This window comes from Primulina eburnea, chromosome 12, assembly GCF_022965805.1.
Source record: "Primulina eburnea isolate SZY01 chromosome 12, ASM2296580v1, whole genome shotgun sequence".
Taxonomy (NCBI): Eukaryota; Viridiplantae; Streptophyta; class Magnoliopsida; order Lamiales; family Gesneriaceae; genus Primulina; species Primulina eburnea.
In genome coordinates this window covers 1,592,951-1,613,486 of record NC_133112.1, presented here as the reverse complement: position 1 = coordinate 1,613,486, position 20,536 = coordinate 1,592,951, and the positions used below count along the sequence as shown (strand labels likewise).

Below are 20,536 nucleotides of genomic sequence, written 5' to 3'. Positions count from 1 at the left end.
TAATTTTGTGTTATTATTTAATATTATTTGATCAAATTAAAAATAATGACAGCACATGCAATGCATGTACATCTTTTACTAGTATATATATTATTAAGTGTGAGACCCTTAGAGTAACTACATCAAAATATTTAATTTCATAATTATCATTATTACCATATTAAAAATCTCCTCAAATCACTCTATATTTTACACCCTTCTTACCCTACTAAAAACCTAATCAAAGCACTCCATATTTTACATAGGAAAAAAATCTAAACAAAACTTCTATTTTAAATTGAACAACTCTTATAAATTGAAAATAATTTCGTATTAATCGTTTAATATTATTTGATCAAATTAAAAATAATAATATTATTATTATAATATGTCTGCATCTTTTACTAGTGTGTATAATAAATGATTCTATGGATTTAAAACAAATAAGAAAAATCAAGTGAGTTTATTGTGATCTAATTATTTTTTTGGGGAAAAAAATTGGTATTTTGAGAACATTTTGTAATAATGTTCAAATTACCAAAGATTCCAAGTACCTTTTCTCATTATTATTGAAGGGTATAAAAGTAAATAACAATTTTATTATTTACTCTGGCAAGGCAATCCGATTTTCAGATCCATTTTTATTCTCTCTCACACAGTGGCGCACGCACATGAAACCCGACTATCCAAGATCTCCTTTGATTCCCATCATTCTCACCATCTTTGATTATGATGTCTCCATTTTTCTCTGATTGGTGAAATTTTTGAGGTCTGTGGACTGGACATGGCGATTCGGGGAGGATTATTATCTGGTGCGGGAACCCCCAGGAATAAGGCTACTCGCTTCCCCGTTGTTCTCATCTTCATATTTTCTCTCCTTACTTTCTCCATCTTGTTCTTAGGCCGTGGCCTCTTCGCTCCTTCTTCTGGTGGTGAGTTTCTATGATGATCGATTTGAATGATTTTTTTTGTTTGAAGTCGAGATTTAAGGCATCTGGATTGCTGGTTTGCAGTTGGGGCTCCCAAACATTTGTTTAATGATGTGCTTGATGGGAGTGCTTGTGTGTCAATTGTTGGAATGTTAAATTTTTTTGAATTTATTAATTTGGTGAAATTTTTTGTTATTCCAAGTTTGCATCAGTTCAAAAATTGGGGTGATTCTATTTTGTCACCTAGTTGGAAACTCTGGTGACGATAGCCAGGAAAATTGTCCAACTGATATAATGCTTGTTGACATCTGCAAAATTGTTTTGTGAAAAGTTCGAGAAATCGCAGAAAACAGTTTGCAGGTCAAATGAATCATCCTTTTCGTTGTTTATTGGACGGGAATTTTGTTTCAAGTTGTGGCGGGGCAGCTGAAAATGGGGACAATAGTTGTAAATTGTGTTGTACGTTTACGTTCAGAAACAGCACCAATCTTCATTGCAAAAATAAAAAAAAATATATAATACAGAACGTCAGTGCATTGAATTGTCGATTGGATAAATAGGAAAATTGCAGATTGCGATTTTCTTAGTGGTGGTTAGTTCAGCAGGCGTAATTTCTGATGGGAGAGGATCTGGATAGTGCCAATGATGAAACATTTCGAGTAATCTTTTTAGAGATCTGATAAAATATTCTCGATATTAGTTTATCTACTTTCAAAGAAAAGTAAAATGTTAATGTTACACTGCTGTAGTCATTGTCATTCACTGATTGGCAGTTCTGTGTAAAATTTATTGTCAACTGAAGACATAAATTTGGGATGAGCTAGTTCTCACTCGGAGAGCTAGAGGATGGACAAGCGTTGGCATTTTTAATTTCTTTCTGTTTGCGCACTTGCATTGTCGCTTGTCACTTAGCTATTAATCAATTCTCCGTGTTTACATTTAACTGAAACTCGTATCTGGTGTTCTGCAGGCCAAAATGACTTTTCAATGGATTCTAGTGGACAGGTGCCTTCTTATACATACATCATTGTAATGTATCTTTGGATTAGAGTTAGACCTAACATAAAGCGCGTTTTGTACAGGATCTTAATTGGAGACAGAGGCTGGCTTCGCAACATCTAAAATCTCTCTTCTCAAAAGAGGCAAGTTTTTGATTTGATGAATGTGTTCTCAAAGCAATTAGTATATTATGATTTGTCAGTAATTGAAAATTTCCACATTGTTTAGGTAATGGATGTCATTAAAGCCAGCACTGCTGATTTAGGACCCTTAAGTGTAGATTTTTTCAGAAAGAACAATACGTCTGCTTCATGGAAATTTTTTGGGCTGGAAACTGCTACTGATAATGTCACTTTTGCTGAGGTCAGGATGAGCATAAACATGTTGCTCCTGTTGCTTTCCTGTGGTTGAAGAACATTATCATTTGAAAGATGCTTATGCCTTTTTCTTTATATATTTGTGATGTAAGTCGACTGGATTGGCTTCAAATACAAGGCAAGAAACATCTAGAGGCAAGCAGGAGTACACTTCAAATGGTACTAACTTTCTAGAAATTCGCTTGATGCATTGTGTGTAAATATGAAATAATTGACTCGCGCATGTTATTTTATGCAGACGGTGATTCTCGTCCTACTGAAACTCCTGCTATGCTAGTCAGAAGGGTAAGTCCCAGGACTCACTTTTGGATGATAGTGCTATTGATACTTTGTCCTATTACTTTTTTTGTGATGAAATTGATTTTTGTTTCCTTTTATTGAAAGAACAAAAAAAGTACCGCCCTTTAAGTTTGCACTTCTCTATTTTGAAATTTCTGTACCTGGATGATCTCGAGCTTTAGGATTATTTATGAAATCAAAATGCAGCAACTGAGAGAAAAAAGACGAGAAAAGCGTGCTGCTGATTTGGTAAAGCAAGACGATGACGTGAATGTAAAGCTTGAAAATGCAGCTATTGAACATTCAAATTTAGTTGATTCTGCAGTTTTAGGGAAATATAGCATATGGAGGAAAGAAAACGAGAATGAAAATTCTGATTCAAATGTGCGCTTGATACGAGATCAAATGATAATGGCAAGGGTGTACACAAGTCTTGCAAGGATGAAGAACAAGACCAACTTGGCCAATGAGTTACAGAACCGTCTCAAAGAAAGTCAGCGTTCATTGGGAGACGCAACTGCTGATTCTGAATTGCAACGCAGGTAAGATGCATGGTTATTTTCTTATACAGTCTTGAACTCTAGCTTATTCTCCAAGTTTTCCAGTGCACCTGAAAAAATTAAAGCAATGGGCCAAGTCCTCGCCAAAGCCAGGGAGCAATTGTATGATTGCAAGCTTGTCACTGGGAAACTAAGAGCCATGCTGCAGTCTGCAGACGAGCAAGTCCGGATTCTAAAAAAGCAAAGCACATTCCTAAGCCAAATAGCAGCAAAGACAATCCCAAATGGACTTCACTGTTTGTCACTGCGCTTGACAATTGATTACTACCTCCTTCCACAAGAAAAAAGAAAGTTCCCGAAGAGTGAAAATCTGGAAAATCCCAGTCTCTACCATTATGCCCTTTTCTCTGACAATGTTCTTGCTGTTTCTGTGGTTGTCAATTCAACCATCATGAATGCCAAGGTCATTATGGTGCTTTTGAAGTAAAATTATGGAACCTTTATTATTATTATTATTATTATTATTTTGGGGTTGGGGGGGGGGGGGGTTGGGGTTGGGTGGGCTGTTGTCGCTTCCTACTACTATTAGTTTCCTCTTCGGGTCGTTATCAAACTATTGATCCATTCTTCTGACGCTATGCATTGTGCTTGTACGATCTGCAGGAATCTGAGAAGCATGTTTTCCATCTTGTTACTGATAAGCTAAACTTTGGAGCAATGAATATGTGGTTTCTCTTGAACCCGCCTGGTAAAGCTACCATCCATGTTGAAAATGTCGATGAATTCAAGTGGCTTAACTCTTCCTATTGCCCCGTTTTACGTCAGTTGGAGTCTGCCGCCATGAAAGAGTACTACTTCAAGGCTGCTCATCCTACCACGCTTTCTGCCGGTTCTTCGAACCTAAAATACAGGAATCCTAAGTACCTATCCATGCTTAACCACCTCAGGTTTTATCTCCCACAAGTTTATCCCAAGTTGAATAAAATTCTTTTCCTCGATGATGACATTGTTGTTCAGAAAGACTTGACTGGATTGTGGGAAGTAGATCTTCAGGGAAAAGTTAATGGTGCAGTTGAAACCTGTGGTGAGAGCTTTCATCGGTTTGATAAGTACCTAAACTTTTCCAATCCTCATATAGCAAAAAATTTTGATCCAAATGCTTGTGGGTGGGCGTACGGAATGAACATGTTCGATCTCAAAGAGTGGAAGATTAAGGATATAACTGGCATATACCACAAATGGCAGAATATGGTAATTTCTTATATTATTCCTTTTCCCGTTTTAAAACTTTGCTGGTTACGAAACTTCAGTGCTATCTTTTATGACAATTACTTCCTGGTTACGAAACGTTCTCAATTCCTTCTTTTGTTTTTTCCCCTTTTCTTCATTTGCTTTAGAATGAAGACAGGGTCCTTTGGAAGCTAGGGACACTGCCTCCAGGTCTGATTACTTTTTATGGGCTTATACATCCACTTGAAAAGTCATGGCATGTTCTTGGTTTGGGTTATAATCCAAGCATTGATCGGTCCGAAATTGAGAATGCAGCTGTTGTGCATTACAATGGGAATATGAAACCGTGGCTTGAGTTAGCAATGAATAGGTACAGGCCATATTGGACCAAGTACATAAAATATGATCATCCTTACGTACGCAACTGCAAAATAAGTGAATGACTGAATAACAAAGTCGAGGGGCTGGCATTGCTTATTAATGGTCTTCTCTGAGCTTTATGGTGTGGTGAGTAATGAATACCTCTGACTAGCTAAATACGGAAAGCTATCGATCAAGATGAGTTCCTTTTGTCCATTCTTACATATCCTTATTCTTCTATATGATTCCATTAATTTTGTTAAATCGTGTTTTTTATGAACTCAATTTGATGTCCCATACCGGATTCAATTTGTGATTACATCTTCTGGGGAGATGTGGGATTTATATTTGGTTGAAGTATTCTTTGGACACAGCCTTCGTCATCTGGCCTCTAATTCCTGTCAAACTTTCTATATTCAGAAATTCTAACTCCAGTGGGTGGACATCATCCAATCCTCAAAACGAAAAATATTTCGATTCTTGAAAGATTATTGTAGCTATCAAATTCATGACATTAACATATTTTTTGGCAATTGTGACAGCACATTATCTTTGACAAACTTGTGCACCGATTTTTGTATTTCTGCACTCGATATCTGTTTTCCTATGTACGCAACTTTCTGACGTCTGAGGCTGTAACATCTCTTTATATATCCCATTGAATCAAAAAAATTATGTTGAGATCTTCTCCTTTGTTATTACCAGTGTCGGAATATTTACAATAAAAACTGAATTTACAGTAATAATCATGTAGAGATGTAAAAGTGGTTTGAAAACGGAGTTTGGGAAAAAAAATTGGAAACGGTGATCGTATATTTTATTTGTTTTAGGGAGCTAAGGTCGAAGGAGACTATAAATGACCTTTTTAAGTGGCCTATATTATTAAATTTCAAGTCAATCATTTATCTAAATATTTATGTCGTAAAATTTTAAAAAGTACTTATCAGATAAACCAATATGAATAGCCGAATGCTGGATGATAAATATTGTGCGGCTGTGATGTTATTGCGGACGAGGACTTGAATTTTGATGGGTTTGGACGACTATGACCCCTTATCCAGATTATGAAATAATATTGTTGTACACGTACATTGTATACATAACCAGTTTACTACCGTCCAAACATTCCATTTCTATGGTAAATAAATTTCATAGATTATTTTATATATTTGATTAAATTATATATAGAATATAAATTAAATTTGTTCGTAAGAATTTCTAGCATATGAAATATCCGACCCCTCCAACTCGTTGTGAAAACCTGCGATGAAACCCCTCACACGGGCGCATGATACATATCAAAAGAAATAGCATTGATGTAGCGGAAATTGTGATTATCTGGATTATTATGTAGGTACGTAAACAGATCCAAGTAATCGTTGAAGATATTCTAGCTAGCTCGTAAACTAGTCAAGTAGCTGAGAGAGAGAAATTTTCAAGGATTATCACATGCGTCACAAACAAATGTTAGAGGCACAAGAATTTGTCCGGCGTAAACACTCTGACGGTCAAGTTAGAAAATAATTTAAAGAGGTTATTTGAGAGCTAAAAAGTTTGAGCATAAAATCATAAGCCTTTTGAATAATGAGAATCTTTCCTTATTTATAGATTTTTTTTGCGTATAGTTGGCTTGAGCCTTTATAATTAATTTGGACATCGATAATGAATTGAATAATTAAATTGAGTCATTACCCATCAAAAATGTTGTACATGGTTGTTCAGTGCATGATTTACTTGGCTAAAATATTTGTATTTTATTGCGTTAGTCCGTGAATTTATTTTATAAGAATGAAAAGATAACGATTGCGAATTCCATCCTCACTTTAAATAATAATAATAATAATAATAATAATAATAATACAAATATAATGAAAGCCCCATACATACAGATTGTTTTCTTCTCTCCAAGAACGGTCCCCCACATGAAATATCTAACGCTTTCAAGACAAAACTGCTTTAATTTTTTCATGAACAGAATTAAAACTTTCATTTTCTTTAAATGGCTCGATCAGTTTGATTCATTTTAATTAACATAACATTACTTGAAACATGAGGGTAATTAATTTAATGATTGCGTGAAAATGATATCTATAAATAATAATAACTCCGGAATTGTACAAATTTTAATTAAAAGGATATTAATTATCGATAAACTGACAATTCTGTTATGTATAGAATGAATTAATGATTCTTAATTATTTGATTAAAAATTCATTTATATTTATTAACTTAGTCAATAAACAAAATAAATTTTTTTTACAAGTTATTAAAATAATTGTGATACAAACAAAGAAAGCATGTCATTGATTTTATTGTATATGAAATATAAAATCCTAAACATAAGATAATAAATCAATTTAAAATTTAAATATAATTATTATAAATATTGGGATTAAATCTAAATAAAGCAAAGAAATATGTCCCTGTATTATGAAGATATTATATTTGAAATTCATAATAAAGATCTATAACATAAAATTATAATAATTTTTTGATAATTTTAAGAAATTTAATATATTATATTTATAACATTATTTTATAATTTTTTTAAAAAAATTATTTTAGCTGTGCTTGCTTATATAATACCTCTACCAATCGGTCTCCTTTGATAAAAATTATTTCTGATCGATTTCTCACACTCGCCAATTTCTCTTACATTATCGTCTCTACTCTCAGTCATCAACTTTCCATTCCTCTCCGCAGTTTTCTTTTCCTCTTCCTTATTTTTTCCCTTGCTCTTATTATTTTTTGACCCCATATCAATTTTTTCTTGTCCCTGAATCCATGGAATTCTCACAGTTTCTAGGTTTGTAGGAATTAAGCTGCGGATTTTGGTGGGTTTCTGGTGATTGCTGAGACTTGAAGAGCATTTTTATTTTCAAGGTGTGTGTGTGTCATTTATATGCATAGAGAAAGAAAGTTTTTTTTTTGGTGGTGGTTCTTGGTATATCTAAATCTTGGATGATTCTTCCATGGACTGTTTTTGTATGTTAAAAAATGAAATGAAGGATGATGAACCTTGAGAAATAGAGAAGAGAAACTACGAGATTTTATTGTTTGAAGACGTGTTTAACTTGTGAATCGAACGATGATTCAGTTAAGTATGTGTTTTGACTGGCGAAGCTTTGAGAGTGCTTCAATCGGTCCCGGCTTTTATTTTCTGTTGTGTCAGAAATTTAAGATTGCTACCGATTCATTCCTTGTTATGTATTATGGTTAATAAATCATAGCTTAATTTGAGGATAATAGGATAAGAAATTTATGACGAAATTGAATTCCCCCTATCCAGTCAACGTTGAGCTCTCTCTTGAAATTTTCACTGAAACAAGTTTCGGAATTGCTGAACCTTGGACTGAATATTTGAGTATCTGACTGTATGTTGTATCATGATTATCCGCCGGCGGATTTTAACTATCATTCAAATATGACACACTTATGAGTTATATTCAAGTCTCTGTTCATTTGATCCATATTAACATTTTAGGCTTGTAAAAATTTGATATTTACTCTGTATATTGTTCTGATGCATTTGAAAGGATTCTAGATGGCTTCGCTTCAAGGCCCTGTTGTTTGCCCCGTAGTCGGATCGAAACAGACTGGAGTCTACTCAGCACCTGTCAATTCACCTTTGCTGAAAGATAAAGTCTTTAAAGGTGGGCAATGGGTTCTTAAAGGGTTCCAAAGTGGCAAGACAGACACAGGTTTTCGACGGAGTTTTAAGAAAGGCATATCTATTCGGTGTAGTTTCAGTTCATCCTCAAATGATAATGGTAGCATGGCTGGAAATTCCAATGAAAATGATGCTGATTATGTTAATTCTAGTGTGATTGAAGCTGGTATGTGGAGTTAATTATTGCACATAATCGCATGCCTAAACCTTGTTGAAATTAGAAAAAATTTGGTTTTTTCCATCTTTTATCTTATTATAATTTGCATGTCTTCGGGAAAAATACTCTGTATGAAAGCTTCAAGATGGGAGAATTATTCTTTTAGTGTATATCTGGCGAGCTCCTATACTTGTAGGTGGATTTTAATATGATTGTGGAAATTGGTATTTATAAATCTAACATCCGTTTATTGCTTGTAATAGTTGAGGTGAAAAGTGGCTCGGATGGTTTCATGATAAAGATGAGAGATGGTGGGCATTTGAGATGTGTCCATAATAATCCTCAGGGAAGTCGTTTGCCGGATTATGCTCCACATCCTGCAATAGTTTTGAAGATGGAAGATGGGACTGGCCTCCTACTCCCTATAATAGTTTGTAAGATATTAATATGACCAATTTTTTCCTGACTGCAAATTTGTTTTTAGTTCTTATTTTCTCGTTATTCTTGATTCTTGTGGCGTTCATTACAGTGGAAATGCCAAGTGTGCTACTCATGGCAGCTGTACGCAATGTTCAAATGGTAGTAAGAGTCCCTGCTTTTTCTTGTTTTGGTACCTAAATTCAACAGATATTTTTCGGGTTTCAGTAAGATGCTAAATTTTCAATAAATTTTCAGGCTCGGCCCACCATGTATCAAGTGGTGAAAGATATGATTGAGAAGATGGGCTATACAGTGAGTTGACAATACAAGCTATTGTTATTTTCATTTTTATGAGCATTTCAGCACTGAATTATCTTCTTCTTTTTCAGGTGAAGCTCGTACGTATCACCAAGAGGGTACACGAGGCATATTTTGCTGAGCTGCATCTTTCAAAGGTAAGTGATTGAATTATGGATATTCTTCTTCTTCTTACCCTTGGTAGTTTATCCGTGGATTAATTATTTTATTCTGATTGAAGTTGGATAATGAAGCGGAGAGTGTCAGATTTGATCTCCGACCCTCGGATGCAATCAATATTGCTGTCAGATTCAAGGTAATAATTCTAAAATCTACATTCATTTAAACATTAAATGGGCTAACTCATCTAGCCTACTATTTATTACTACAGGTGCCAATACAAGTGAACAAATTCTTGGCTTACAACGATGGCGTGAGGGTTATGGAGACACCCAAGGTGTCTGTTAGGAGTTCTGTGTCTGATGGCAGATTGTTTACCGAACTTGACAGGTATGAAATGATATCCTAAAGGAACTTGAAATTGGCAAGCATGGTTTAAGAACTATCATCTTTTTCTGGAAGAACTCGAATTTGAATCGATTGCATCAGTTCCAAACGGTAATAACTAAGCTTTTCTTGACGTAGACCTACTGGGCAGCCATGTATTGACACAAAGGAGTTTGATCTAGTACGGAATATGATGGTTGCTGTGGTTGAGGAACGTTACCGGGATGCAGGTACTCCATCTTACATTCAGTTTTAATTTGCTGAAAAAAGTTTGCGGCTTGCAACAATTCAATAACATCATATTTTGGGCAGCTTCGTGGAGGGATAAGCTGAGTCAACTTCGAACGAAGAAGAATTGGCCGTAGAACTATAGTTGTTCAAACAAAGAGAGGACGGATACGAAGCGTACATAACAATCACTTTGTCAAGCCATTCTCAGTTACATGTATATATGTGTGTATGTTGTATGGATAATAATAAGTATCTGTGCTGTGTAATATAATGCAGAATTGTATTTAAACGATTGAATATTTCGTTTATTGTTGAATTTCCTGGATGTTTAAGATCATTTCGATGGCTCTGTTTGCTTCTAGTCAAGTCTCTCTCATCTATCGGACGTGTAAACTTGGGGTTAATATTAATTAAAAGGGGGGAATACCCAGGGTGACTTTTTGTTTTTTTATTAAAAAAAATTATAGAGTTTTGAAATAAAAGGTTATATAAATTTCTAAATCGATTTACAGATATTATCTTGATGAATTTTTGGTAAAAGAGCATGTCTATTGTTAGACGATTTCACGAATTTTTATTTGTGAGACGGATCAATTCTATCGATAATCACAATAAAAAATAATAATGTTAGCATAAAAAGTAATATTTTTTCATGGATGACTCAAATAAGAGATATGTTTCATAAAATACGATCCATGAAACCGTCTCACAAAGTTTTTGTCTTATTAACGTTTTCTCGTTCTAATTCTTAAATGACCGAAACAAAATTATGTTTTAATTATAATTCTACAAATAAAAACTACTAATCATCGAGAATTCCAATCCAAATCATATACTTCGTGGCTAAATAATAGTTTGTTACTAATTTGAAAGTATTAATATTTTATTAATGATTATTTGATTTAATTAATGCTATACATTTTTTGCATGACAGAGAGGATAAAAACTGAACACGCATCCATTTGACGGTAACGTACCATCGCAAACACATGAACGGAATTCATATTCCGAGGTATATTCCCGCCAAAAGAGCGGCCCACAAGGATTCTGCTACGTGTACGCCTCGTCAACCTTTTTGAAGCGCTGACATCTCCATTCCATCCAAGTACAAAAAACAGAGTTCTACACAATTCGCTGCATCTTACGGTTCCTCCTGTTACTCGGTATCTTGCTTTTGATTTCTTTGTTTTTTTTACTCCGATTATTGTGTTACTGCTTTTGTTTGTTGATGATTTGGTATTTGATATATCAATTTTGTGTGTGTGTGTGTGTGTGTTTTACTGTATATGTTTTTTCGAATTCCTGTTATTTTGCGTTGTGATGGAGTTTCACGGTTTAAGATTGAAATTTTTGAGATTCCGTTTCGAATTCGTGTGTATGTAATCAGCTTTGTGTTCATCAGCAGTTTCGATTTGTGTTCGACAAATTTGGGCTGTTTTGTACTTTCGAGTAATTCGGTGGTTGCTTACACGAATGTCTCGGTGCTATACTTCAAAATTCAATTTTGTCTGATTATAAGTTTGCGCTGATTAATATTCTGGAATTAATGGCTCTTTACGTTTCCATATAATATTCATCAAACTTGTTTTGAAAGTGAAGTTATTGGAGTGCGGCCTCAAGTACCTGTTTTTATGCTGTCTCTATCCAACTCAACATGGCATCTAAAAACTTTTTGATTATCATCCTTGGTATCGGGAACTTTTGTGTATGGTTTCATCAACATCGAAATTGATATTATTAATGCTTCGTGCTTATCAGATTGTGAACATCGGATAGAGTGTCGATGGAGGAACAGAGCTCGTTGACAGAGATGTTTAATTGGAGGAAAAGTTTTGGTGTTAACACGGTAATGAAGGTGACTTCGGCTCTGCTCTTCACGGTTGTCGCATCCTGACACATTGTTTTTTATATGCCATTCATCCAAATTTTGCTTTTGTATTAAGGTTTCACGACGAGGATACAAATAATTCGTCCTTGATGATTATTTGATTTTATAATTACTTATTTTTTAAAAGATAGAAAGATTGGTCATATGAACACAGCATTTGTTTTATTTTTAGAATCTTGTCCAAATATTTCATTGCTCATGTCAAAATTGGTAAAGTTCTCAATGTGTTCTTCTCTGCCTTTTTGAAATGCTTTGTAATTCTTGAACTTAATGTTTCATCTCCAGGACTTTGACTTTAAGGAATTGAATGAAGTACAAAAATATTACCCTCAGGGCTATCACGGCGTAGACAAGGAAGGAAGACCAATCTACATTGAAAGATTGGGAAAGCTTGATTTCGAAAGATTAATGCAAGTCACCACTTTAGATCGATATGTCAAATACCAAGTCCAGGATTACGAGAAAACTCATAGGGTCAGGTTTCCTGCTTGCTCTATCGCTGCAAACAGACACGTTAACAGAAATTTGGTGATTCTTGATGTGGAAGGCGTGGTAAGTACTTCTCTTCCTACTAGTTGTGCTTTGTACTTTCTATGATTTTGAAAAAATTATGATAATTTGGCTCGGTACTGTTTGTTTTGCTGATCAGAGCTTGAAGAGTTTTACAAGACCTGTGCAAAATGTCCTTATGCAGCTCCGCAATATTAATAGTGACAATTATCCGGAAGTAATGCTAACTTTTTCTGATACACTTGTTTCGATCTTAGTTATATTCCATGATAAAGCTTATCATCGCTGCCTGATATATGCAGACCATTTCTCAAATGCTTATCATAAATGCTGGCCCTGGCTTTAAATTACTTTGGAGTACTATAAAATGCTTTCTCGATTCTGAAACAGAATCCAAGATTCAGGTATATGAAAATACTTGTATAAAAAACGTGCATTTTTTCCACGAGTCAATAAATTAATAGACTTAATATGATATTATCCAAATTCTTAGGTCATTGGCAACAAGTATCAAACCAAATTGCTTGAAATGATTCACAAAAGGTAAGATGAGTTTATGGGATTCTGCTTAATTTATTTACTCTAATTCGTTCAATCTTCTCATGACCTTGCTGCTATTCTAATGAAATCATTGGTGTTCAGTGAGCTTCCGGATTTTCTTGGTGGGAGTTGTAACTGTAAGCTTGAAGGAGGCTGCCTCAGGTCAGACAAAGGACCATGGAAAGACATATCCATTGCTTAGTCAGGAGCTTGAAGCCTGAAGAAATAAACGGTACCTTAGCAAATTCAAATTTAAGGTAGAAATGACACTTCATTGGTACATTTAACCAGATTCTGTTGGTAGAAAATTGAAAAATTATGCACCATTGAATTAACTCGAAGTTGTAACTATGTGTACATATTTATTTTATCAAATATTCCCATAGCATACTGTATGGTCGCAAAACTGATTCAACTTGGTACATTAAACTGAATTGTTTCTCAGTAGATCTCTTGGTGTGGAGGTTGATGATGCATCAATGCTTACTGTACTTTAGTTTTGATGCTTTGTTATTTAGTGTATTAAAGGGGTAAAATTTATTTCGTTAGCTGACTGCTTTATTCTTTCATGCTAATTGTGAACGAAAATCAATGTGGTGACATTCACACTTTCTGATGGATTGTGGCATTTCTTGAAATTTTATGTCCAGCTTTTGATGCTTGCCTAAATTAACATTTATTTCATCCAACTATATCACCACAATTTCAGATGTGTATGACCTGTTTTATTTATATTTGATTTTTTTAATAAAAAAATTAAATTAATATTAGTCTACATTTATCATCAGCATCATGCATCAATGAAACACAATTTAAACACGAAATGCCTGATCGAATAGAAGTCCCAACTAAGCCAATTGAATACCAAATTAATTGGGGATGAGGAAAAAAATTAAATAAACCAAATGAAGTTCCAACATGAATGGTCCTGCCTTATCAATCTAAGACTTTGATATCTTATATTTTTTAATTGTCAATTCGTTCTAAAACTGGGGTATTCTCCTGCCTCATCACTGTATGCAATTGTGCTGTATATGTTTCTACATAAGCTTACTTTTTAGTTCTTGTTTTGTTTTTATGGCCTGACAAACTATCGGCTTGGGTTGTGACCTTACGCTTGGAAATATCGTTGCAAAGAGTTGGGTTGGGAAGGGGACCTTGTCAAATAACCTGACCTGATTAATATTATCGCAAAACAAGGATGGAAAGGAAAAGCATTGCTACCAAATGATGGTCAGATTCATGATTTCTGCTCCACAATGACATTCCATTATCTATCACTTATCATTTATGGGTACAGAATGTGAGATCCGACAGTCTGTCCTTGTGTTTTTGGAGTGTTCGCCATATGTTCAGTACCTTAATCCAATTATTTGTTGACTTAAGAAATTCTTGTCAAATGATGCATTTCTGTATCATCCTATGTATTATGACTGAGACTTGTGAGTTCAATTTCGGATATACTTCGTCTTTTTTGGTGTCTGGCTTCCGTTGGTGTCATGGGTTATGTATGAAGATTTAGTGATCTCGAAAAAACCATGGTGGTAAGGTCTGGTGGAGATTGCCTGGTGACCTCAAATTTATTTTCGAGAGATCACAACAAGTCAACAACTAAGCCACATCCTGGAAAGAAGAATGCCATGATCATGAGGAAACATTGGGGAGTATTCCGCCTCGACTCCCGTCCTTGATACGTCCTCTCGATGTCGTACTAACTCATTTTGGAAGTTTAGATATTGTTTATAGTGAGATGTTACTAAATGCGGTAGCATACATGTATACTATGGAGTAAAATTGGCTTTAGATTTGCTATTAGAACCAACCTTTGGTTTTTCTGTAGAAAATGTTTTCCTCGTAGGAGGCAGACAGATGGTGAATGCGACAAGGAGGAATTTGTGAATCGTTCGGTTCTATGCATGAATGCACCAAATGCCTTATGCTCTTACACCTAGCTCTGTATTTTATGTTACAAATCACCTAAATTGGATTATTGTGTATCTTTTGTTAGGCAAAAACTCGTGTGAGACGGTCTCACGGGTCTTATTTTGTAAGACGAATTTTTTATTTGGATCATCCATGAAAAAGTATTACTTTTTATGCTAAGATTATTATTTTTCATAGTGAATAGCGGTAAGGTTAACCGTTTCTCAGATAAAGATTCGTAAAATCATCTCACAAGATACCTACTCCTTTTATTAATTTGGATGACTCAAGAAACTGATTTTGTTTCATCTACATTATGATTCATAATATTTTTATTATATTTGTTAGTGATCTAATTGTTATCTATTTTCTTTTAGTTAGAAATCTCTTATGTTTTATAAATAAACATTGGTCGCTTAATAAAATTATTTTTTATTATTGTATCTCTTCTCAGTGTTATTCTTTTATTTTATTGCCGAATATCCAACAAAATAGTATAAAGAGTCACGATCTTAAGAGATCTGTGAGATTTAAAAACTTTCAAAATGAATTTAGAAAATTCTTTCACGACAGTTGCACCGCCATTGTTTGATGGAACAAATTATCAAGTGTGGGCGTTAAAATGGAAGTGCATAAGGATGCTATGGATTTGTGAGAAGCTCTTAAACAAGAATAATACATTCCAAATTTGTCTCACAATCCAACGGTTGCACAAATAAAAAATCAAAAGAAGAATAAGCAAAAATAAATAAATAAATCAAAAGCAAAAGTCATCTTGTTTACAACAGTCTCAACTTCTGTTTTACCAGAATCGTGACATTAAAAACAACCAAGAAAATCTGGGAATTTTTAGGAAAGAACATGAAAGAAGCGAAAGGATCATAGGGATGCAAGTGCTGAATTTGAGTCGCGAATTTGAGATGCAAGCGATGAAAGAATCAGAAACGATCAATGAATATTATGACAAACTCTCAGTATTGCCGACAAAATCAGAATTCTCTGCACGGGTTTTTCTGATTCTAGATTAGTTCAAAAGCTCTTGGCCGCAATTCATGAAAACTTTGAAGCCACAATTTTCTCATTGAAAAATTCAAAAGATATTTCAAATATTACTTTGGCCGAATTGTTGAATGCTATACGGGCAATAGAACAAAGGAGACTCATGAGGCAAGAATCATTTACGAAGGATGTGTTTTGAGCCAAATCACAAAACATTTTTGATGGCAAAATTGTTGGCAAGAACAAGAAAAAATATGGCAACGTACACTCGAGACTTTCCACACCATCCCTACTGAAAAAAAGCAATCATCCACAAAATAAGTATTGGTGGAGTCTAGAAGCAAGATGTCACAAGTGTGATCAGTTAGGTCACGCAGAGAGAATATGCAAGACTAAACAACAAAAAGCAAAAGTTATTGAAAATCAACATCAAGAAGATGAGTTGTTTGTGGCATCATGTCTTGCCACCAATAATTGAACAAAAAGTTGGCTTATAGATAGTTGTTGTACAAAGCATATGACTTATGATCGAGTTGTCTTAAGAGAGATTAACGAGACTTTCATTTCTAAAGTTAGTATTGGAAATAAACAATACACTGAATTGAAAAGCAAAGTAACGGTAGAAATTGAAGTGCACTCAGGTTTGAAGGTAATTTATAATGTTTTATATATTCTTAATTTTAATCAAAATCTTTTGAGTGTTACTCAATCGTTGGAAAAAGGCTACAAGGAGTTTTTTGAAGAAAAAAATCGTGAGATCAAAGATGCAGAAGGAATAGGCATTTAAAGTCAAGATGCAAGACAAAAGTTTTGTCTTGGATTTAACTACTAGGGGGCATGCTACTATACAGTTTATGAATAAAAATAATTTGGTGAAAGATTTAGCCAAATTATAGGAGAAAGATTTAAGCATGTTACCTATCAAGATGGGAAACACACCAAGCTTCTTTTTGAACAAAATAAGGTTGGAGGCCCATACATAAGCTACAGTTGGTTCATGCGGATGTATGACGACCAAAGAAAGCACCATTCACTTCTCAACAAAATGGTGCTATAGATGACAAGGTATACGCATCCTGTTAGCGAAATTCATCTTCAAACAGATAAAGAATTCCTAGAAACATTAAGGGCACAAATTTATATGTGGCCAACCAGAACAAACCTCCTGACATCACTAATATATTGTGCACAAATAAAAGCAAGCTTTATGACTTCAACATCGAAAAAAGACGAGATTTATACTTATATTGCAAACATATGCTGACCATCAATTCACAATAAATAGAAGTGGATTCACCTTTTACTGCTGACTTTGAACTAAGAACTCACGAACCTCAACAGAGGTTAGAAATGAAAATGTCAATGTAAACAGTCTGTGCCGAATATCTCAATTGTGTACGTGAAGGTATATGCTGCTCAACATAGATATTTGTCATTTTTTCGGCATTATGAGTTACTGTTTTTGTTATTGAATTGTTTGATTTTCGATGACTCACACGATTTAAGTTCCATGCCTGAAGAGGTTCCACTTCCATCCATCTGAACTTCAGGGAAGGGGGATAGTCTTAAGTGCATATTTGCAATCATATCAAGTTATGTTAGGTTCTACAGGTTTGTTTTTATGAAATATTTCAACATCAACACTCCCCCCTTTTGCACAGGGTGAATTCGGACTAGATTTTAGTCATTGATACATTTTCCCTACTGGTTTGCTGATTTGTCATGACTAAGGCATTTTCAATGATATGGGACTAAGATATTAAAGTAATTAAGCAAGAAATAAATAAAATTGGATAATCTATGTGCTCAGTATTCAATAGGGTGTAATCTGCATCTTCACCTTGTAATAAGAGTATGCGACGACTGCTCTCCTTTAATAGCTATCAACTGTATTGAGTTTTGCTTTGAATCTTTTCTTTGTCCGAAAGGAGTTTGATACAACATAATAGAGCAGTATCTGCATCCTCACTCTTCATGAGCTCTCCTGCAACTTCAGCCGGTGTCACCTTCACTTTTGTCAAAAGCTCCTCAATCACAGCAAATTGTCCGTGTTCCTCTATCCTCAGATAATTGGCTGAAAGTATCTTGAAACCATTGAATGTGCAGTAGGACATCTCCAAGTGCACGTCCATGCGACCCGGTCTCAACAGGGCTGAGTCTAACCGATCCTTGTGATTTGTTGTGAAGACTATGATTCTCTCATCTCCACAGCTCGACCACAAGCCATCAATGAAGTTAAGTATTCCCGACAATGTTATCTGGCAACATGAAGAGGATTCATTTTGTTAATGTCTAAACGCATTCTTGGTGACCCCAATATTCTGGAACAGAACTAGGAATTTGATTTATAGGAAGCCAAATAAAAAATTAATTGGGGAAGTGTTGAAGTTGTATTTATGAAGTTATGCTTGAAATTTTCTGTTAATTTTAGTTGACAAGTCTTCCCTTTGTATTTTCTTGTGTGTTTACATACCTTGTCCTCGGCTGCTGGGCTATCAGTCTCTCTGTTCTGCATTCCCACATTGCAATCAATGTCCTCTATTACAAGTATAGACCGATTCGCTGTGCCAATCAACAGCCTTCTCAAATCTGAATTGCACTGTACTTCTCTCAAATCCAAATCATAGACATCAAACTTGAGATAATTAGCCATGGCTGCCACCAAACTCGATTTTCCTGTCCCCGGTGGACCATAAAACAAGTATCCTCTTTTCCAAGCCTTCCCAACTCTCCTATAATAATCCTTCCCCTTTACAAATCTATTCAGATCCTCAATCATCTCCTTCTTCACATCAAAATCTATTGCCATTGTATCAAATGTTGCAGGATGGTTCAAGACAACAGAGCTCCAATAATCTGTGCCATTGTAATCAACGGTATGCAGCCTAACCGTCTTTATTTCTTCCTTGATCTCCTTTGCTTTCCTCAATATGTATGGCAAATAAACTTTCAACACAGTATCTTTAAATTTCTTGTGAAAACTCAATTCAAAGTACCGTAGCTCGGTTTTCTGATTGCCATTTTTGTTCCCTTGAGTTGCCCGTTTGATGGAAGATGACAGCAAGATCCACTGTAACTTAACCCCATCATGGAAATCAATGATTTCTTGGTTATTATCGACTGTCACGGATAACTCCTCCTGTTTCAGGGGCTTATTCACCTTGACTCTTTGTGTGGAGGGGGAGATTTTGGTGCCCAAATATACATTAGCTGCCTCAAACATTTGATTTGAAGTAAGGCCCTCGAATTCTTCTATGACAACAGTGAGTTTGGTGGAGAGTTTTTTGATGGAGGAAGTGAGAAATGTGTGGAACTGAGGAGGAACAAGGTCATTGACAATGGATTTTAGGAGAATTATGGAGGCAGCTACAGATGCCGCTGCTGTCAGAATCTTGTTCGGAGGGGGCAGAGATTCGTATGAGAAATGCATCCTCTCGGATTTTTTCGGGTTGTTTGTAACTTTGTCTTCTGGCGGCACCTTGTGCGATTTAAGCTTGACCGCAGTTTCTTGGGATTTAAGGCACCTAGATTATACTAGAATTTTATGGAATGGCGGCTTCGTGGATGATGGTTTTGTTAGATATCCAAGGTTTGGTCTTGGCCCGAATTTCTACCTGCTGGATCCAAGCCCAACTGCGGACTTGATCTTTGATCCGACGACTAGATTTTTTTTTTTAGTATAGCATATTCAAATTATTTCCATAATGATTTCATAATTATATTATGTTATTTCAAGGGTAAAAAAACCCTTAAAATGCAAGACAAAGCAAATGATCCTGTGGAAAATACAAACAACCGAGAGACTATAAAGTACGAGTAAAAAAGTTCGTGTTTGTTCATGTAAATGTCTAAAATTTCTCTACCTTTATGGATTAGAAACAAACTCGAAGCTGATTTCGTATCAACATGACACTGACTACTGGATGTGCTTGCTTGAAAACTCAATTCAAAAGCTCGACCTCTCTTGTTCGTTAAAAATTTCTAAACATGGCCTACTTTTTTTTTAAAAAAATAAAAAATATTTATTCGATGATGTCATTTGCATTCAAATAATCGTTCATAGTTTTAGTATAATCATCAAAATCTTGTATTTCATTTGCATCACATCAAATTTTAATTTTTACCATCAAAAAAAAAAAAAAAATCAGAATTATATTTAAACAAATACGAAAGTATTTCACTCAAATTTCAGTTGAATTTGTCACGCCCCGAGACGGGGGTTGGTTGACACCGGCGTTGCTCTCAAATATTCATTCGAAAACAACAAGCCTCAGAAGTACAGAATTTCAGAAACCAGTCTTTTATTCATATTAAACGTTGTCTGTTACAACTCAAGGATAAATGATTAACAGCGGAAATGTAAAACCATAAAATTACAATGTCTGAACAGATGCAACGGAATATAAAACATAAATCAGAACTAAGAACAACGATCTTCATCACCAGCCCCAAAACTGACGTTGCTCCTCTTCTTCTATCAACTCTTCCTCATTCTTATCTGAGATGGGTTTGGTGGGTGAGTGATATGATTGTCACTCAGTAAGCAGGAGCGGGAATAACTCCCAGTTTTCGAAAATCATTTTAATACAGAACAGTATGATAGGATCGATTAGGGGGTAATCGTTGAGCTACAATAGCTCGGTTCTTGAAATATTGAACACCGATGAATTAAATCGAGTTTGGTGTTCAAACCAAGCGGAAAATACTCGAAATAATCCTTCGTAGAAACCGAATAAATATT

The 20,536-nt window shown here is 34.9% G+C and overlaps 4 protein-coding genes across 7 annotated transcripts; 3 read left to right on the top strand and 1 right to left on the bottom strand.

Moving 5' to 3' along the window:
* The first annotated feature begins 602 nt into the window (after positions 1 to 602).
* Positions 603 to 5,339, top strand: LOC140807112 (polygalacturonate 4-alpha-galacturonosyltransferase-like). Of its 2 annotated transcripts, none has more exons than XM_073163817.1 (10): positions 603 to 908; positions 1,879 to 1,913; positions 1,991 to 2,050; positions 2,136 to 2,270; positions 2,377 to 2,443; positions 2,523 to 2,569; positions 2,771 to 3,105; positions 3,169 to 3,526; positions 3,727 to 4,314; positions 4,461 to 5,339. In XM_073163817.1, exons 1-10 carry the CDS (start codon positions 764 to 766, stop codon positions 4,734 to 4,736), a joined length of 2,046 nt encoding a protein of 681 aa, XP_073019918.1. In that variant the 5' UTR covers positions 603 to 763; the 3' UTR covers positions 4,737 to 5,339. The 2 variants fall into 2 exon arrangements, with proteins under 2 accessions (XP_073019918.1, XP_073019917.1); XM_073163816.1 differs by having other exon boundaries at positions 603 to 911.
* A 1,925-nt stretch (positions 5,340 to 7,264) lies between these two features.
* Positions 7,265 to 10,272, top strand: LOC140806890 (bifunctional nuclease 1-like). Of its 2 annotated transcripts, none has more exons than XM_073163413.1 (10): positions 7,265 to 7,536; positions 8,198 to 8,489; positions 8,744 to 8,914; positions 9,010 to 9,059; positions 9,156 to 9,212; positions 9,290 to 9,355; positions 9,439 to 9,513; positions 9,589 to 9,707; positions 9,843 to 9,934; positions 10,017 to 10,272. In XM_073163413.1, the coding sequence occupies exons 2-10, from the start codon at positions 8,198 to 8,200 to the stop codon at positions 10,067 to 10,069; spliced, it is 975 nt and encodes a 324-aa protein (XP_073019514.1). In that variant the 5' UTR covers positions 7,265 to 7,536; the 3' UTR covers positions 10,070 to 10,272. The 2 variants fall into 2 exon arrangements, with proteins under 2 accessions (XP_073019514.1, XP_073019513.1); XM_073163412.1 differs by having other exon boundaries at positions 8,190 to 8,489.
* A 597-nt stretch (positions 10,273 to 10,869) lies between these two features.
* LOC140806891 (phosphatidylinositol/phosphatidylcholine transfer protein SFH3-like) lies at positions 10,870 to 13,320 on the top strand. 2 transcript variants are annotated; one of them, XM_073163415.1, is made up of 7 exons: positions 10,870 to 11,098; positions 11,694 to 11,781; positions 12,109 to 12,375; positions 12,473 to 12,550; positions 12,636 to 12,737; positions 12,827 to 12,876; positions 12,976 to 13,320. In XM_073163415.1, the coding sequence occupies exons 2-7, from the start codon at positions 11,719 to 11,721 to the stop codon at positions 13,073 to 13,075; spliced, it is 660 nt and encodes a 219-aa protein (XP_073019516.1). In that variant the 5' UTR covers positions 10,870 to 11,098; positions 11,694 to 11,718; the 3' UTR covers positions 13,076 to 13,320. The 2 variants fall into 2 exon arrangements, with proteins under 2 accessions (XP_073019516.1, XP_073019515.1); XM_073163414.1 differs by having other exon boundaries at positions 11,694 to 11,790.
* Positions 12,856 to 19,758, bottom strand: LOC140806889 (AAA-ATPase At3g50940-like). The gene is made up of 3 exons (XM_073163411.1): positions 18,269 to 19,758; positions 17,636 to 18,053; positions 12,856 to 13,090 (listed from the first exon to the last, which is right to left on the bottom strand). Exons 1-2 carry the CDS (start codon positions 19,223 to 19,225, stop codon positions 17,679 to 17,681), a joined length of 1,332 nt encoding a protein of 443 aa, XP_073019512.1. The 5' UTR covers positions 19,226 to 19,758; the 3' UTR covers positions 12,856 to 13,090; positions 17,636 to 17,678.
* Between the last annotated feature and the right edge of the window lie 778 nt (positions 19,759 to 20,536).

What these genes read in the sequence shown, in the direction of transcription:
- LOC140807112 (XM_073163816.1), top strand. Translation starts at nt 764, where the DNA reads ATGGCGATTCGGGGAGGATTATTATCTGGTGCGGGAACCCCCAGGAAT. An exon ending in AATCTCTCTTCTCAAAAGAG is followed by an intron (nt 2,051 to 2,135) that starts GCAAGTTTTTGA and finishes CACATTGTTTAG; the next exon opens with GTAATGGATGTCATTAAAGC. An exon ending in ATAATGTCACTTTTGCTGAG is followed by an intron (nt 2,271 to 2,376) that starts GTCAGGATGAGC and finishes TTGTGATGTAAG; the next exon opens with TCGACTGGATTGGCTTCAAA.
- LOC140806890 (XM_073163413.1), top strand. Translation starts at nt 8,198, where the DNA reads ATGGCTTCGCTTCAAGGCCCTGTTGTTTGCCCCGTAGTCGGATCGAAA. An exon ending in CTGAGCTGCATCTTTCAAAG is followed by an intron (nt 9,356 to 9,438) that starts GTAAGTGATTGA and finishes TTCTGATTGAAG; the next exon opens with TTGGATAATGAAGCGGAGAG. An exon ending in GGAACGTTACCGGGATGCAG is followed by an intron (nt 9,935 to 10,016) that starts GTACTCCATCTT and finishes TATTTTGGGCAG; the next exon opens with CTTCGTGGAGGGATAAGCTG.
- LOC140806891 (XM_073163414.1), top strand. Translation starts at nt 11,719, where the DNA reads ATGGAGGAACAGAGCTCGTTGACAGAGATGTTTAATTGGAGGAAAAGT. An exon ending in GTGTTAACACGGTAATGAAG is followed by an intron (nt 11,791 to 12,108) that starts GTGACTTCGGCT and finishes TTTCATCTCCAG; the next exon opens with GACTTTGACTTTAAGGAATT. An exon ending in ATAGTGACAATTATCCGGAA is followed by an intron (nt 12,551 to 12,635) that starts GTAATGCTAACT and finishes TGATATATGCAG; the next exon opens with ACCATTTCTCAAATGCTTAT.
- LOC140806889 (XM_073163411.1), bottom strand. Translation starts at nt 19,225, where the DNA reads ATGCATTTCTCATACGAATCTCTGCCCCCTCCGAACAAGATTCTGACA. An exon ending in GCCCAGCAGCCGAGGACAAG is followed by an intron (nt 18,054 to 18,268) that starts GTATGTAAACAC and finishes TCATGTTGCCAG; the next exon opens with ATAACATTGTCGGGAATACT.